Genomic DNA, 13,767 nt, shown 5'->3' on the forward strand with positions numbered 1-13,767 from the left:
GCCAGCCCCATGCTGCAGCGCAGCTCCCCCCCAGCACAGTGACCCCAGGGCTGCCCCGTCTCCAGCCCCCGGCCCACCAGGGACACGGAGCGGGTGCCCCGAGGAGGCAGCAGCATCCCCTGGTCCCGCTGTTGTGCCACGCCAGGGCCACAGCCTCCCCGGAACCCCGCAGTGCCAGGGGAAGGGAGCGGCCACGGCTGCCGTTCAACCACCAACAGCCCCAACCGCCCGTGGCTGTGCTAGGAAACAAGTGTCACAACCCAGCGAGCACCCACAGGGGGCTGCCTCCCCCTCCAACCTCTCCCCGGTGCACACCTCGTGCCAGAAGCGTTGGGCACAGAAAGGGGAAGGCAACCTGCAAGGAGTGCGCCCTTTTTCCGCCCCTCCTGTGCAGGCTGAGAGCCTTGGATTGGCAGCTTTAATTTTGATAATCAGGCTGCGAAATTATTATTACTAACAGTATCGCCCAGGTCTCACCAGAGACAAGCCCAGCTCCCAGGACGGGGCTGTGTGCTGATTGAAATCACCGAGCAGAAAGGCACAGGGGTCCCTGAGCGCGTGGTGGCCGGGTGAGCCCCCCGGGGAGAGCCGACCCCAGACACCAGCAGCCCAGGGAGCAGCAGGGCACGGGGAGGGGTGGGTGGCCCCAGGACCACCACGGCACCGGGACCTGCGGGGGTGCCTTCAGCGGGTTCGTGCAGGGCAGCTCTCAGCAGCAGCCGCCTGCACGCTCCGTTGCCCTTCACATCCTTCAGAACTGCTGCTCGGCCCCCACCCACACCTCCCCGGAGCTGGCTGCGCAGCAACGCGGCTCCACGCTCCCACCCTGCCACCAGCCCCTGGGCAGGGGCAGCCCAGTCCAGCCCAGTCCAGCCCAGTGCCCTCCTCTCACCCCGCTGGCAGACCCGCTGGCACTCCCCCAGGGTCTCGAAGTTGTTGGCGTTCCCTCTGCAGCCGCCGTACAGGAACAGCCGGCACGTCCCCGTGGCAGGGTCGTAGGCGTAGCGATAGAAGAGTCCCCTGCACGGGCCGTGCTCCGGGGGCAAGTGGCAGACGTCACTTTGGAGCACGGGGCCGGCGATGAGAGCAGGACACTGGCGGCAGCCCCAGCCCCAGCCCCAGCCCAGCAGGGTGGCAGCGGGGCTGTAGCCCTTCCGTCTGTCCGGGGCCATGCAGCCGAGGCTGCAGCCCGTGAAGCAGCACTTCTGTCTGCCGGGACAGTCGGTGTCATCTCTGCAGGTGCTGTTGCAAGGGAGTAAGGTATACCGCAACCTTCTCTTGGGGCAGACTCCTGGTTTGGCTGAGGGTAGGGAGAAAGACTCGTGTCCACGGGGTCTGTCCGGGTCACGGACCCCTCCCGCCAGGCTCCTGGCCACCCTTACCTGGCACCGGCCGCGCACACTGGACGTGGCAGCCCATGCTGCAGCACTTCTCGTTGCCCGTGCAGTCGCTGTCGCGGGCGCAGTCCACCAGGCAGATGGTTATGAGGTTGGAGTCCACCCGTGGACAGAAACCTGCCTTTGCTGGGGGTGTCCGGTGGGGTCAGGGCCCTGCCAGCCCCTCCCCGCCCGCACCCACACCCAGCCCAACCCAGCCCCAGGTTCTGCAGGCAGGGAGCAGCGGGCACCCCTGGGTCCCCCCACCAGAGGGGCTGAGAGTGGGGGAGATGGGGTGCAGGGGCCCCACACCAGCTCTTGTGGGGGATGCCCCCGCAGGCAGAGCTCGGAGGAGCCCAGACCAGCGCATCCCAGCCCCGTGCCAGGACAGGGTGCAGGGGCTGGCAGCACCCAGCTCACCCCCACCCAGAGAGCAGAGCACGGGCTCCCTCAGGGCCACAGGGGGCTGCGGGGGGACGGGACCCCCTCACCTCCAATGGGCATCCTGCACTCCTTTCCACAGCCGTTGCTGCAGCAGAGTTCGCTGCCTGGGCAGTTGTCATCCGTAGAGCAGAAGTTGCCGCAGTCGCTGTTGGGGGTCTTCCTGGGTGCAGGGCAGTCACCAAACTTCCCTAGGAGGGCGAGGGGGGGCGGTTACAGCGGGCAGGCAGAGTCCCCAGCCCAGCCACAGCCCCCCAGGCTGGCCCCTGCAGCCAGCAGCAGCTCACAGAGCAGGTCTCGTGCTGCCCTTGGCACCCAGCGCCCGGCAGCGGTGCGGGTACACGAGGCGATGCAAGGCGCCTGCTGGAAACACCGCTGCTCTGGGAGCCACTGGAGGTGCTCCAACCCCGCCACCACCCCATATTCCAGCACTGCAGCACCTGCCCTACGTGCTGGCTTTGGGGTCTAGAGCAGGTTTTCCCCTTGTGCCATCAGTGGGGACAGCCCGGGCTGGACGCGGTGTCACAGCCCAGCTCTGACCCCACGGCCTCGCCCTGAGCGGGGGGCGAGGGGCAGAGGGGTCACACGATGACCGAGTCGTTGGGGTTGGAGAAGACCTTGGGGACCGCCGGCTCCTTGCATCCATGTCCCCACCGCACGGCCCCGCGGGCTCACCTGCCAGGACGAGCTCCGAGTCCAGGCGGCACTCGCCCGGCGGGGCCAGGAGGGCCACCAGCAGCACCAGCGACAGCAGCGACCCCGGCTTCATGGCGCTGCCCTCGCAACGCCCGCGCCCCGCGGAGCTTTTGTAGGGCCCCGAGCCCTGCCCCAGGCCTTGCGCAACGCGCACCGGGCTCCTGCCCCTCCCCGGCACGGGACAGCACCGGGCACGGCACGGCCCGGCACGGGACGACACGGGGCATGGCACGACACGGGATGTGTCACGACACGGGATGTGGGACACGGGACACGGCCCGGCACGGGCATAGCACGACACGGGACACGGCACGACACGGGATGTGACACGACACGGGATGTGGGACACGGGACACGGGGCACGGCCCGGCACGGGCATAGCACGACACGGGACACGGCACGACACGGGATGTGACACGACACGGAACACGGAACAAGGGACACGGGGTACGGCCGGGCACGGGGCACGGCCCGACACGGGACATGGGACATGGGACGTGGACACGGGGCACGGCCCTGCACGGGGCACGCCTCGGCCCAGCCCGGCCCGGGACGCAGCCCGTGGCACGGCCCAGCACGGGCGGGCAGAGCCGAGCAGCGCCCCCGCCGCCCCCGCGCCCGCTTTGGCGGAGCAACAGCCTCACCTGGCGGCTGCACAGCGGGGCGCGGGCGAGCAGCCCCGGGGGCACGGCTCGGCACGGCACAGCACGGCACGGCTCGGCACGGCACGGCAAGGCACGGCAAGGCCGGGGCACGGGGCAGGACAGCGGGGGGGCCCCACGGCCCGGGGGAGCCGCAGGAGCCTCCCGGCACCGCGAGCTGCGGGGCTCGGGCACGCGGCGAAGCGCCCCCGGTAGCCGCACGCCCCGCACCGCCCCGGGAACGGCGGCCCCGGCCCCGCAGCCCCCGGAGGCAGCGCGGTGCGGAGCGGGGCTGTGCGCAGGGACGGGGCTGGGGCTGCGCTGCCGGCCGCGGGGTCCTTGCTCCGGGTTCCCTTTGTGCCAGACCCGGTCCCTCCAGCAACGAGCGCATTTGGCTGCTCGGAGCCTGAGTGACGCAAACAGGAATTTCCCAGCAGGGAAATACGATCGGGAAGGTGTCACCCTCCCGGGAGACAGCAGAGATCACCTCGGCCCCAGCACAAAGATGCCTCTTCTCAGGTGGGCTGCGAAGAGCCCCCCACACACGCACCTGGTCCCCAGCCGAGGCCTCGCTCCCCGTGCCCAGCACTGCTCCTCGGGCACACCTGGGGCAGGGAACAAGCCCCTTCCACCAGAGCCCTGTGCACGTGGCCATAGCCAGGTCCTGCCCCTCTCCATCCTCCGCAGCTTCAGGCTGCCCCCCAGTGCCTCGTTGCAGCCCCACCCGCCCAGCTGCACCCCCAAACCTGCGCCCCCAAACCTGCACCCAGCCCTGCAGCCGCAGGTGCCACCTGCAGCCCCGTGCACTGCCATGCTGGGGGCACTGCTCTCGGTGCGTGCGCCTCATTTCCCAGCCCCTGTGTGGCTCCTGTTTGCCCAGCCCAGTGAGCCAAGTGCCTCTGCCCGCAGGCAAGCCCTGCCACCACCAGCAAGAGGAGCCTGGGGGCGGATCGGCTGTGGCACCACGTGCAGCACCTGGCAGGGACACGAAGGTCGCAGGCAGGGACATGGGGTTCCTGCGTGGGTCTGCACACCCTGGGCAGCATCTCCCACCAGAGACAGCAGCCGCATTGCCGCAGGGCCCAGCAGGCATGGAGCACACCTCGTCCTCAGTGCTGCTCACCCTTTGCACGCTTGGCTGCGCCGGGCTCCCTGTAATCTCCCTGCGCCGTTAATCTCAGGCGTCCCCTCCCAGTCGCAGGTGTCTGGAGGCAGCAGTACGAGCCCTGGGGCAGCCCCTGCAGCCGGCATCCGCCTTGGCACCCGCGAGCCTCCCTGCCTGCCCCACTCCTCCCGTCCCCAAGCACGGCCCGGTGAGCGGCAGCCCCGGTGGTGACCCCGCCGCAGCACCCAGCCGCGCCGTCTGCCGGGACGTGGCCCTGCCGCTGCCCGCGCCCAGCCTGCCGGCGTGACGGCACCCAGCTGCCTGTCCCCGCGCAGGAATGGTGCACAGGGTGCATGGCACAGGGTGAGTGGGTGCTCCCAGCCTCGCACGTCACACCGGCTTCCCACGCTGTCCTCCCCCTGGGGCCATGCTCAGCGATGAGGAGCCGGTCACCCGTGGCTCCGCAGGCGGATGGGGGAAAAGGACCAGGCTGGGGCACGCAGGCACTGGTTCTGCAGGGTGGGCACAGCCTGGAGCAGACCCCCAGCTGCTCTGTCCCAAAACGCCCCTGTGCCTTGCAGCCACCATGGCCACCACCTCGGGGTGCGTGTCCTTCTACAGTCCCACAGCAGGTCCCTGCCCCATCAACTTGTCTCATCTCTTTCCAGACCTGGGCAACATTTGACATCTGCAGTGATGAGTCCCACAGCTCTGGCAAGGAGACTGCTCTTTGTCGGCTGCCCTCCTGTCCCCTCTGTCACCTCTTCTCCAAGCTGGAGAGCTCCAGCCCCTTCATCCCGGCTTCCCAGGGCCCTGGCTCATGGTCCATGTTTCCCCCCCAGGGCAGGATGCCTGTTGGGTGCTCGTGTCCCCACCCTGGCTGCAGCCTGGCTGCTGGGGCTGGGATGGGGCCATAGTAAATGATTTCTCAGGTAATAGCACGACGCAGACCTGCTGCTGCCTCGGGCACAGCCGTGGAACGCACTGAGAGGTTCAGTACCCAAAGGTTATGTGCGTGGCAGCCCCTCCCCAACCCCGCGCAGATATAAACCCCTGCCGACCCGCGCCAGCCGTCGGCGTCCTCGGGGAGCACCATGAAAGCCACCAGCATTTTGCTCCTGGGTGTCCTTGCCCTGTGCGCGCAGCTGCAGCCGGCTGCCACAGCCACCGAGTACATGGGTGAGTGCGGGGGTCCTCGGGGTGCCGCAGAGCGGGGCTGGCACAGGCTGGGCTCCCACACCAGGCTGAGGGCTGGGCGAGCAGGTAGCACCATCGTGGCGGTGCAGAGCCCGCGACAGGCTGGGGCCAGGCACTGCCTGCGGGCTCCGCAGCCCTGAGGGGGCCACCAAGGTCTGTTTTGTGTGGGCAGCGCAGGGACAAGGAGGGCTTGGTGACCGTGAGAGCACCAAGGGAGCCCTCCTGCCTGTGGGTGAACCTCGATGGTGGGACAGCCAGCCCCAGAGGGACAGAGAATTCCCCAGGCACCCCCGTGGATGCAGCTGTCCACCACCAAGGAAGCCCCAGTGCTGCAGATTGCCAGAGCCCAGAGGAAGGGGTGTCTGCGTTTCGCCCTGTCCCCCTGTGTTGGTGTGGGGAAGCCAAGCAGCTGCCGTGCAGCCACACAGTGCCCCTGCCCACCCTGGGGCACCCTGCTTGGTGCAGCAACGCTCCCCTTTAATCATTCGCCATGCTTCCACAATGGAGGAGACGGGACCTGGGCACCTTCCCTGCCACCCGCAGATCGGCTGCGGTCACCCAGGGGCTTGGGCACGGCGTGTGGTGGGGTCTGCACCGAGGGCGCTGCCACCCGCTGCTGTGGGAAACGCCGTGTGCTGGTTGGGGCGCAGGGCTGCTGCCTCTGAGCCCTCTGCCAGGATCCTGCCCGGGACGTGCCTCGGCACAGGGCTCACTGCCAGAGCCTCAGGAGCCCCCTGAACCATCGGAGCTGTCCTCTGCCTCTGTCGAGGAAGCTCCTGGCAGAGCAGGGGCAAGGACAGCAGCACCCCGAATGTGCTGCGTGGGCGGTGGGAGCCAAAGTATTTCTATCTCCCGGAAAACGATGCCGACTGCGTGGGCTGGAGCCAGCGCAGCTGCTGGCCCTGCCGCCCAGCCCGACAGCAGCACGCTCAGCCCCTCTCCAGCTGCTGCTGCTGGCTGCAGGCAGATCCAGCCGGAGCGGGCGCTCCGCAGAGTCCCGCGGGGGTCAAGGTATCGCCTCCAGGCAGCCCTGCAGGCACCTCGCCCTGCTCCCCACGGCTCCCTCCGCGGTTTCTTCCTTGTCCCCTGCCACAAGCGCATTTCTGGGCTCCCGCCTGCTCCTGTCCTCCACGGAGGTGGCTGCTGTGCTGCAGCTTGTCTGCTGGCATCTGCACGTTCGCAGCCCTCCAGCTCCATCTCGCTCACCACCAGTACCCGGGAAATCCTGCGCTCCGCAGACTTTACGAGCCAAAGGGAACGATAAGAGCAATTATAGGATCAGCCAACTGAACAGGGTGATAAACCTCAAAGGCAGGCGCTGCTGGCAGCTCCAGCACAGGTGCAGCAGCGTGGATAGCGGTGGGGCCCTGGAGCTGCTGGGTGGGCAGCACTGGACCTGCAGCAGCGCCCTGCCCCTGCCCGGCCCCGCTGTGCCCAGCCCCAGGAGGGCCAGCTTTGGGTCTGCCGGGCTTTGTCCCTGCGCAGCGCAGGGCAGGGACACGCTGCTCCCTCTGCTCGGTGTTGGGGGCAATGCTCACATCCCTGAACTACCCCTCCCCGTCCTGCCCCGGCCTCCGGAGCGCCGTGCCCCTGGTGCGGGAGCCAGCGGCTGCAACAAGGCCACCTCTGTCCGGGGAGCTCTTTGTTTCCCCCCTGCAGTCTGCCCAGGGCCAGGAGCACTGGCTCAGAGCTGTTCCCTGCAGCACATCCCCAGCGAGGCCGGGCTGCAGGCGCTGCAGGAACACTTCTATCCACACTGCCTGGCTGCAGCCGCCCACCCTGCCCAAACCCCGGCACCGAACCCCCCTTCGGTGGCCAGAGCCCTGCTCAAAAGCCTGCCCGCTCCCCAGCTCATGGCACTGTGCGGTGAGAGCCCAGAGGGTGCAGGCTGATGGACACAGGCTGACGGCCGTGACCCTGTCCCTGCCGTGCCCCAGAGCTGCCCCCACTGCAAGGCAGCGAGCGTCCCGTGGGCAGCGTGGCACCGGTGTCAGCACCGGCTCCTGTTACTGCATAAACACCCACGCTGGGGAGGGGACCGCAGGCAAACGCAAACAGTTACTGATTTACTGTAGCTCCACACCTTGCCGCATTGTTGACTGTGGGGTTAAATTACTTGGAAACAGACACTGGTCGAGACAAACAGCTCGTGACCTTGCAGCAGGGACCACCTGAGCCCTCACGGCCCTGCGCCTGCACGGGGCTCCAGGATGCTCCAGCCCAGAGCTGGGGCCACCCGTGGTGCAGATGCGGTGCTGAGGGCACGTCCCTGCAGGAGGACCCCACTCACCCCCCACCCTGTGGAGAGGCCGAGCCTGGGGCTGTACCCAGGACAGGGCCGGGGAGGCTCCGGGTGCCCCCCCGGCAGAGCAGCACAGCCCCAGCCCTGCAGCCAGGCAGCACTGGCACCGTGCAGGGGCCCTCACGTCGTACCCGTGACTGAGCCAAACGCTCTGAGCCCAAACTGGAAGCTGTGAGCAAAGGGTCTGAGGGTCCCTGGGGCCCCCAGCACAGTGCCGGACCCTGAGGGAATTAAACCCACTGCCGGCAGCACTCGGAGGTGACCACGAAGTGGCTGAGCAGCAAACGCTGGTGAGGGCTGGGCAGCCACGCGGGGTGATTGCAATGGCTTGGCTCACTGGGACTGCTCAAATAGAGCCTGGCCTGGTGCTGCCCGGCACTGCCAGCTGACAGCCGACGTGTGGGCTGCAGGAGGTGTGCGGCAGAGGGGGCCTGGGGCTGCTCAGCCCCTGCAGCACTGTGCCTGCAGCACCGTGCACACGGGGGGCTCGCTCCCTGCCACCCCCAGCGGTGCTGCCACCAGGCCAGGCTGACTCCCCGGGGCTGCAGGAGGCCATGGGCGCAGCGGGGAGCTGCAGGACAGGACTGCATTGGGGTGGGAGGGAGCTGCAGGAGGGGCACGAGCGAGCCCCGCGTGCCGGGCGCCTTCCCGAGGAGGTGCAGGGCAGCCTGAAGGGCTCTTCAGTCAAGTAGCGAAAAGCTGTGCAAAAACAAGAGGCTGGAGCAGCAGCCGGGGGGGCTGCAGGGGCAGCAGAGCCGCAGCCCCGAGCACGCTGCCAGCTCCTCCGTGCCGCAGGGCAGCCGCAGCCCAGCCGGGGGCTGCACCCGAGCGTGCGGCTGCTGCTGGGGCGCTGATGGGACGGGTCAGAGTGTGGGCACCACGTGCCCAATGCCTGCTGCTGCTACCAGCACAGCCCGGCTGCATGCTGCGGGACCAGCACCACCTCAGAGCGGGGTCACCACCGCTCAGCACCCCCCAGGACTGGGGCTGGGGGTGGCCGGGGGCTCCCCGTGTGCCACAGCGGGCGATGCAGCGGTGGCGCTTGGCGGCTGTTCCTGCCGGGCAAGTTTTCTGCCAGACGCCTGCTCTGCTCGAGGCTTCCACTTCCTGGTCGGCAGCCAGGAGCGAGCAGATACCTGATACTTGGGGATTGTGCAACGGCTCGAAGGGGGAGCCTGGCCAGGCCAGTTCCTTATGAGCCACCCGGAAGGCAGTCCCCTCCCGCCTGGCCGGCCCCACCTGGAGAGGAGCTTAAAGCCCAGCGGGGTGGCCCTGCACGCGCAGAGCCGGCTCCCCTGCACCATGCCCAAGGCCAGCAGCGTGCTCGTCCTCGCAGGGCTCCTGGTTCTCTGGGCAGAGCTGCCGCCAGCATCCGCCCAGAATGTCACGAGTGAGTATGAGCGCCCGGCCCGGCCCCCTGCGAGCAGCCGGCATCGCTCCCAGCCCCAGGGCCTGCTGGAGATGGGGGCCAGGGCCGGAGACCCCAGCCAGCGCCCGGCAGGGCCGTGCTCAGCAGCATCCCTGGCGCCAGCCCAGGGGCTGGAAGCAGCATCTCCCTCCTCCAGCCGGCAGCCCTTGCCCCGCTGCAGGGCCAGCAGCCCCGTGCCCACCCACACCGTGTGCCTTTGCCTTTCAGCGAAAGCCGGCGTGTGCCCGGACCCAGCGACAGAGGAAGCCAACTGCACAGTGGGGTGCCAGTCCGATGGCGACTGCGAGAGCACCCTCAAGTGCTGCCCGGCGGCCTGTGGCACGGCCTGCCTGGAGCCCGACGGTAACGGTCCCCCGCCCCGGCCCCAGGGCTGCTGCAAGCCCTGCTCCCGGCAGCTGACAGCACCGGGGCTCCCAGGGCTTGGCAGCAGCGTGGGGCCTGGGCTCCCGTTGTGTCTGGCTGCAGCACGGCTGCGGGGCCCTGCGGGGTCAGGGTGTGCTCCGGCGGGGCGGCCGCCTGGCACAGCGCACCCCCTGCCCCGGCTGTGCTGGGCTGGTGCAGAGGGCAGGGGAGCCCGTGCCCGCTCCTCCTCGCACCCCTCGGGGACCGCTGGCTGCTCAGCCACGTCAGCCCAGGACGTTGCACTATTCCACCTCCCGACCCTGAGCCTGGGGAGCGTCTCCCAGCGGCACCATCCCCAGCCCTGCGCCAGGCACAGCCCTGCAGCCACCTGCTGGGGTGCGCTCACCGTGCCCGAGAGCAGCCTGGGCAGACGGACACAGGAGCTGGGGTGTGATGTGATGTGATGTGATGTGATGTGATGTGATGTGATGTGATGTGATGTGATGTGATGTGATGTGATGTGATGTGATGTGAGTGCTCGGACATGAACCAGGGGCTGTGGCACCTCCATCGCCTTCTGCAGGGACAGAGCTGGCTGAGCCGTGCCGCAGCACAGGACAGCGCCATGCGGAGCTGGGAGCCTGCAGCAGGCAGCAGCGGGCAGGGGGCGGCACGGCAGGAGCCCCACACGGGGCAGGCTGCCCATGGGACACGTGCCCCCACTGAGGTCATGAACCACGAGAGCCTGGCTGGGGCTCTCTGTGGCAAAAGCAGGGGACAGTGGGGCTGAGGCACCGCCGGGGCCCCGTGCTGTGGCTCCATGCTCTGTGCCAGCCGTGCACCCCCGAGGACGGGGCTGAGCGTGGGGCCCGCCACACCGGGGGGCGACTCTGTGCGTCCCCAGGGGTCCCAGGCTGGCAGCAGCACCACGGGGCAGAGCTGCAGGCTGGGGGAGAGCCCTCAGCCCACGCTGGGGTCCCCCTGCTGCAGGTGCCAGCGGGCAGGGTCGGGGCCGTGCCCGTGGCTCCGGGAGCTGCAGCGCCCAGCCCTGCCCCTGCTGCCGCGGCCGCTGGGTCTCACGCTGCGCCCTTCCCGTTGCAGAGAAGCCCGGCACCTGCCCACCCGTGAAGCCAGGGATCCCCATGCTGGGGCTCTGCGCTAACCAGTGCAAGACGGACTCCAACTGCCCCGGGAGCCTGAAGTGCTGCAGGAACGGCTGCGGCAAGGTCTCCTGCGTGACTCCCTACTACTGAGGTCAGTCGGGCACCCGCCCGGCCCCGGGGCTCCTGTGGCACAGGACCTGCTCCCCCGTCCCCCTGACAGCCCTCTGCTCCCTTTGCAGGCACAGCCTCCTGCTGCCAGCCCAGCCACAGGGAAGCTGCTGCCCGACGCGATGCCCGCACGTCCAGGCCCCCCGCGCCCTCCTGCCCCCTGGCTGGGCTCCCAGCTCAGAGCCTTCAGCCTCAGCTTCCTCCCTGGGGCCCGGCTCGGGGCGCGCCGCAGCCCCCCCGTGCCCTGACCAATAAAGCAGCCTCTCCCTGCTGCACTCGTGGCCGCGTCTCCATCCCGCTGCGCTCCTGGCCAGGCAGCAGCTCCACTGCTCCTGGCCTCATCCTGCCCGAATGTGCCCGAATCGGCACAGCTGCTGCTGGCTCCTGGCAGAGGTGGCCTCTGGAGGGGTCTCAGCAGCCAATCGCCCACCCCAAGCCAGCACTGTTCCTGCAGCCCAGGGCTCTGGGCCAACCCAGGCCCCATTTCTCCAAGGGTCCCCATCCTGTGCCCCTGCCCAGGGCTGCCCCCACCCCCAGCCCCTCTGACACCCCCCCCCGGCTGTTTGCAGACGTGCTCAGACAGGGCCATGAGGTGCAGTGAGGCAGAGCTAATCTCTGCTCTGCGGTGGCTCGGGGAGGTGGGAATGTGTGGCAGGGGGACCCGGGTGCTGCTGGTGCTCACAATGGCACGAGCATCCCCCAGGCCTGCTCCACGCGCTCCCAGCCCTGCAGCAGGACTCTGCCCATGGCAGGAGCCCAAAGGAGCCACGGGCAGGGAACCCCACACTTCCCTGCCCCATCCCTGCCCAACCCTGCCCTTGTGCTGCCCCCGCCCCTGCCCCATCCCTCCCCAGCCTGCTCAGACCAGGTCTCTTCTGCTCCTGCCCTGCTCTCCCATGCACCTCACAGCTCCCCGCAGGAGCCCTGGCTCCCTGCCCCTCTCACGGCCACCCTGCTCCAGCTCCCTGAGCCAGCAGGAGCTGAGGAGCCCCCAGACCAGCCCAAACGGCCCCCCAGGATCAGGTGGGCACTGTGGGGACAGCAGGCACAGCCTCCCCCAGCTCTCCCATGTCCCGTTCCCACGCTGGGGCTCTGCAGGGAGCAGGGTTTGGGGAGCGCCTCCCACACCCCCCAGCCCGGCTGCTCGCGGGTCACCAGTGACCTGGAAAGGGCGCACGGAGGATGCGCCGGCCGCAGGCCAGGAGCCCGGCACTGCCCTGGGATCTCCCCCAGGCCAGGTTGTTCCCACCCGGCGCTCCCACGGTCCCAGCACCGCACCGCCACGGGACGGAGCAGCTCGGCCAGCCCCCACCCAGCAGGGTTTAAATCCCGGCCGGCGGGGCGCAGCGGCACGGCTCCCTGCAGCAGCATGATGCCAGGCGCCGGCACCCTGGTGCTGGTGCTCCTGGCCCTGTGCGTGGAGCTTCCCCCCCGCCCCAGCCCAGCAGCCCCAAGCAGGGGACCATGGCGCTGCCCCCGCTGCCGGCCCCCTGCCGCGCCGTGCCCCACGGGGCCGCCGGCCGCCTGCCACCCCGCCGGTCCCGGGCAAAGCGGGTGAGTGCCCGGCAGCGGGGAGCAGCCCCCCGCGCCCCAGCAGGCTGTACTGCCTCTCCGACCACAGCTGCCCCGGGGCCGAGAAGTGCTGCCGCCGCGGGGACGTCCGTGCCTGCCTCCTCCCCGCCACAGGTACGGCCAGACACGAGGGATGGGGTGCGGGGGGCTGCCGGCTGCAGGAGCTGGTGGGGTGCCCAGGATGAGCCCCGCTCCCCGGCACGCCGTGCACCGAGCGTCTCCCCCCGCAGAGAGCCCAGGCTACTGCCCCCGTGCCGGCCCCAGCGGGGCGAGCTGCGGGGCGAGCTGCGGCAACGACACCGCCTGCGGCCCTGCGGAGAAGTGCTGCACCCACAGCTGCTGCGCCCGCTGCCTGCCCGCACAGCCAGGTGAGGCACCGGCCCCTCGGCCCCCGGGGACACCACGGGCAGGGGGATGAATGGTGGCCGCCGGAGCCGTCCCTGCCCGAGCCTGGGGGCTGCCCTGCGCTGGGCTGGAAATGCTGTGTGGCAAACCCACGGGTCCACAGCCCCCCATCGCTGTGTGGGGACACGGGGTGCTGGGGGGGGCAGCGGGCTCCAAGCCGCTCCCTGAGCCTCTGCCCCCCTGCAGCCAAACCCGGCCTCTGCCCGCGGAAGCGAGCGCGGCGCGGCGTGGCACCGTGCCCCAGCCGCTGCGCTGACGACAGGGACTGCCCCGGGGACCACAAGTGCTGCTTCTCCGGCTGCGGCCTGGCCTGCACCTCCCCACACACAGGTACCCCCCAGACCCCCTGCTTTGTGTGAACGCTCCGTGCACACCAGTGCACCCCCCCGCAGGCCCTGCTGCCCCCCGGTTGCGGGCAGGGGGTGCGCGGCTCCTCCCCAGCGCCGCAGCGTACCCCAGCGGTACCCCTGCCCGGGTACGGCCCCAACCCTCCGTGCCCCCCAGGAGCAGACCCATGGGACAGCAGAGGGCAGGGCTGGCACCGGGCTCGGGATGGGGGGCAGGATGGGGGGGCTGGATGGACCCCGAGGCCGTGGCCCCATCATGGGCACGGCTGGGCCACGGTGCTCGGGGCCGCTGTCTTGCAGCAAAGCCCGGTGCGTGCCCCGTGGTGCTGCGGGGCTCCCTGGGGCCCTGCCAGGAGCTGTGCGACACCGACGGTGACTGCCCGGGGGCGAGGAAGTGCTGCTCCACCGGCTGCGGCCACGTCTGCAAAGCGCCCACCGAGGGTAAAGCCGCCAGTGCCGCGGGGGGGCAAGACCCCGCCACGTCCCCATCCTGTCCCCCGCCACGCTGACCCCCTTCCTGCTCCCCTTTCGCCCTCCCGGCGCTCTGGGAGCTGCCCCTCACCCTGCCCCTCACCCTGCCCCTCCTGGGGGCGAGGGGCTCACCCCGTTGTGCAGGGCAGCCCCCTCACCCGCTCCCTCTGCG

At 69.9% G+C, this 13,767-nt stretch overlaps 1 protein-coding gene across 1 annotated transcript; it reads left to right on the forward strand.

Moving 5' to 3' along the window:
• Nucleotides 1-9,028: 9,028 nt before the first annotated feature.
• LOC311215436 (WAP four-disulfide core domain protein 2-like) lies at nucleotides 9,029-11,005 on the forward strand. The gene is made up of 4 exons (XM_084296581.1): nucleotides 9,029-9,148; nucleotides 9,395-9,529; nucleotides 10,631-10,783; nucleotides 10,872-11,005. The coding sequence occupies exons 1-3, from the start codon at nucleotides 9,061-9,063 to the stop codon at nucleotides 10,780-10,782; spliced, it is 375 nt and encodes a 124-aa protein (XP_084152707.1). The 5' UTR covers nucleotides 9,029-9,060; the 3' UTR covers nucleotide 10,783; nucleotides 10,872-11,005.
• Nucleotides 11,006-13,767: the final 2,762 nt, after the last annotated feature.

Source organism: Netta rufina (genome assembly GCF_964035555.1).
Source record: "Netta rufina genome assembly, chromosome: 16".
In the NCBI taxonomy this organism is placed as follows: Eukaryota; Metazoa; Chordata; class Aves; order Anseriformes; family Anatidae; genus Netta; species Netta rufina.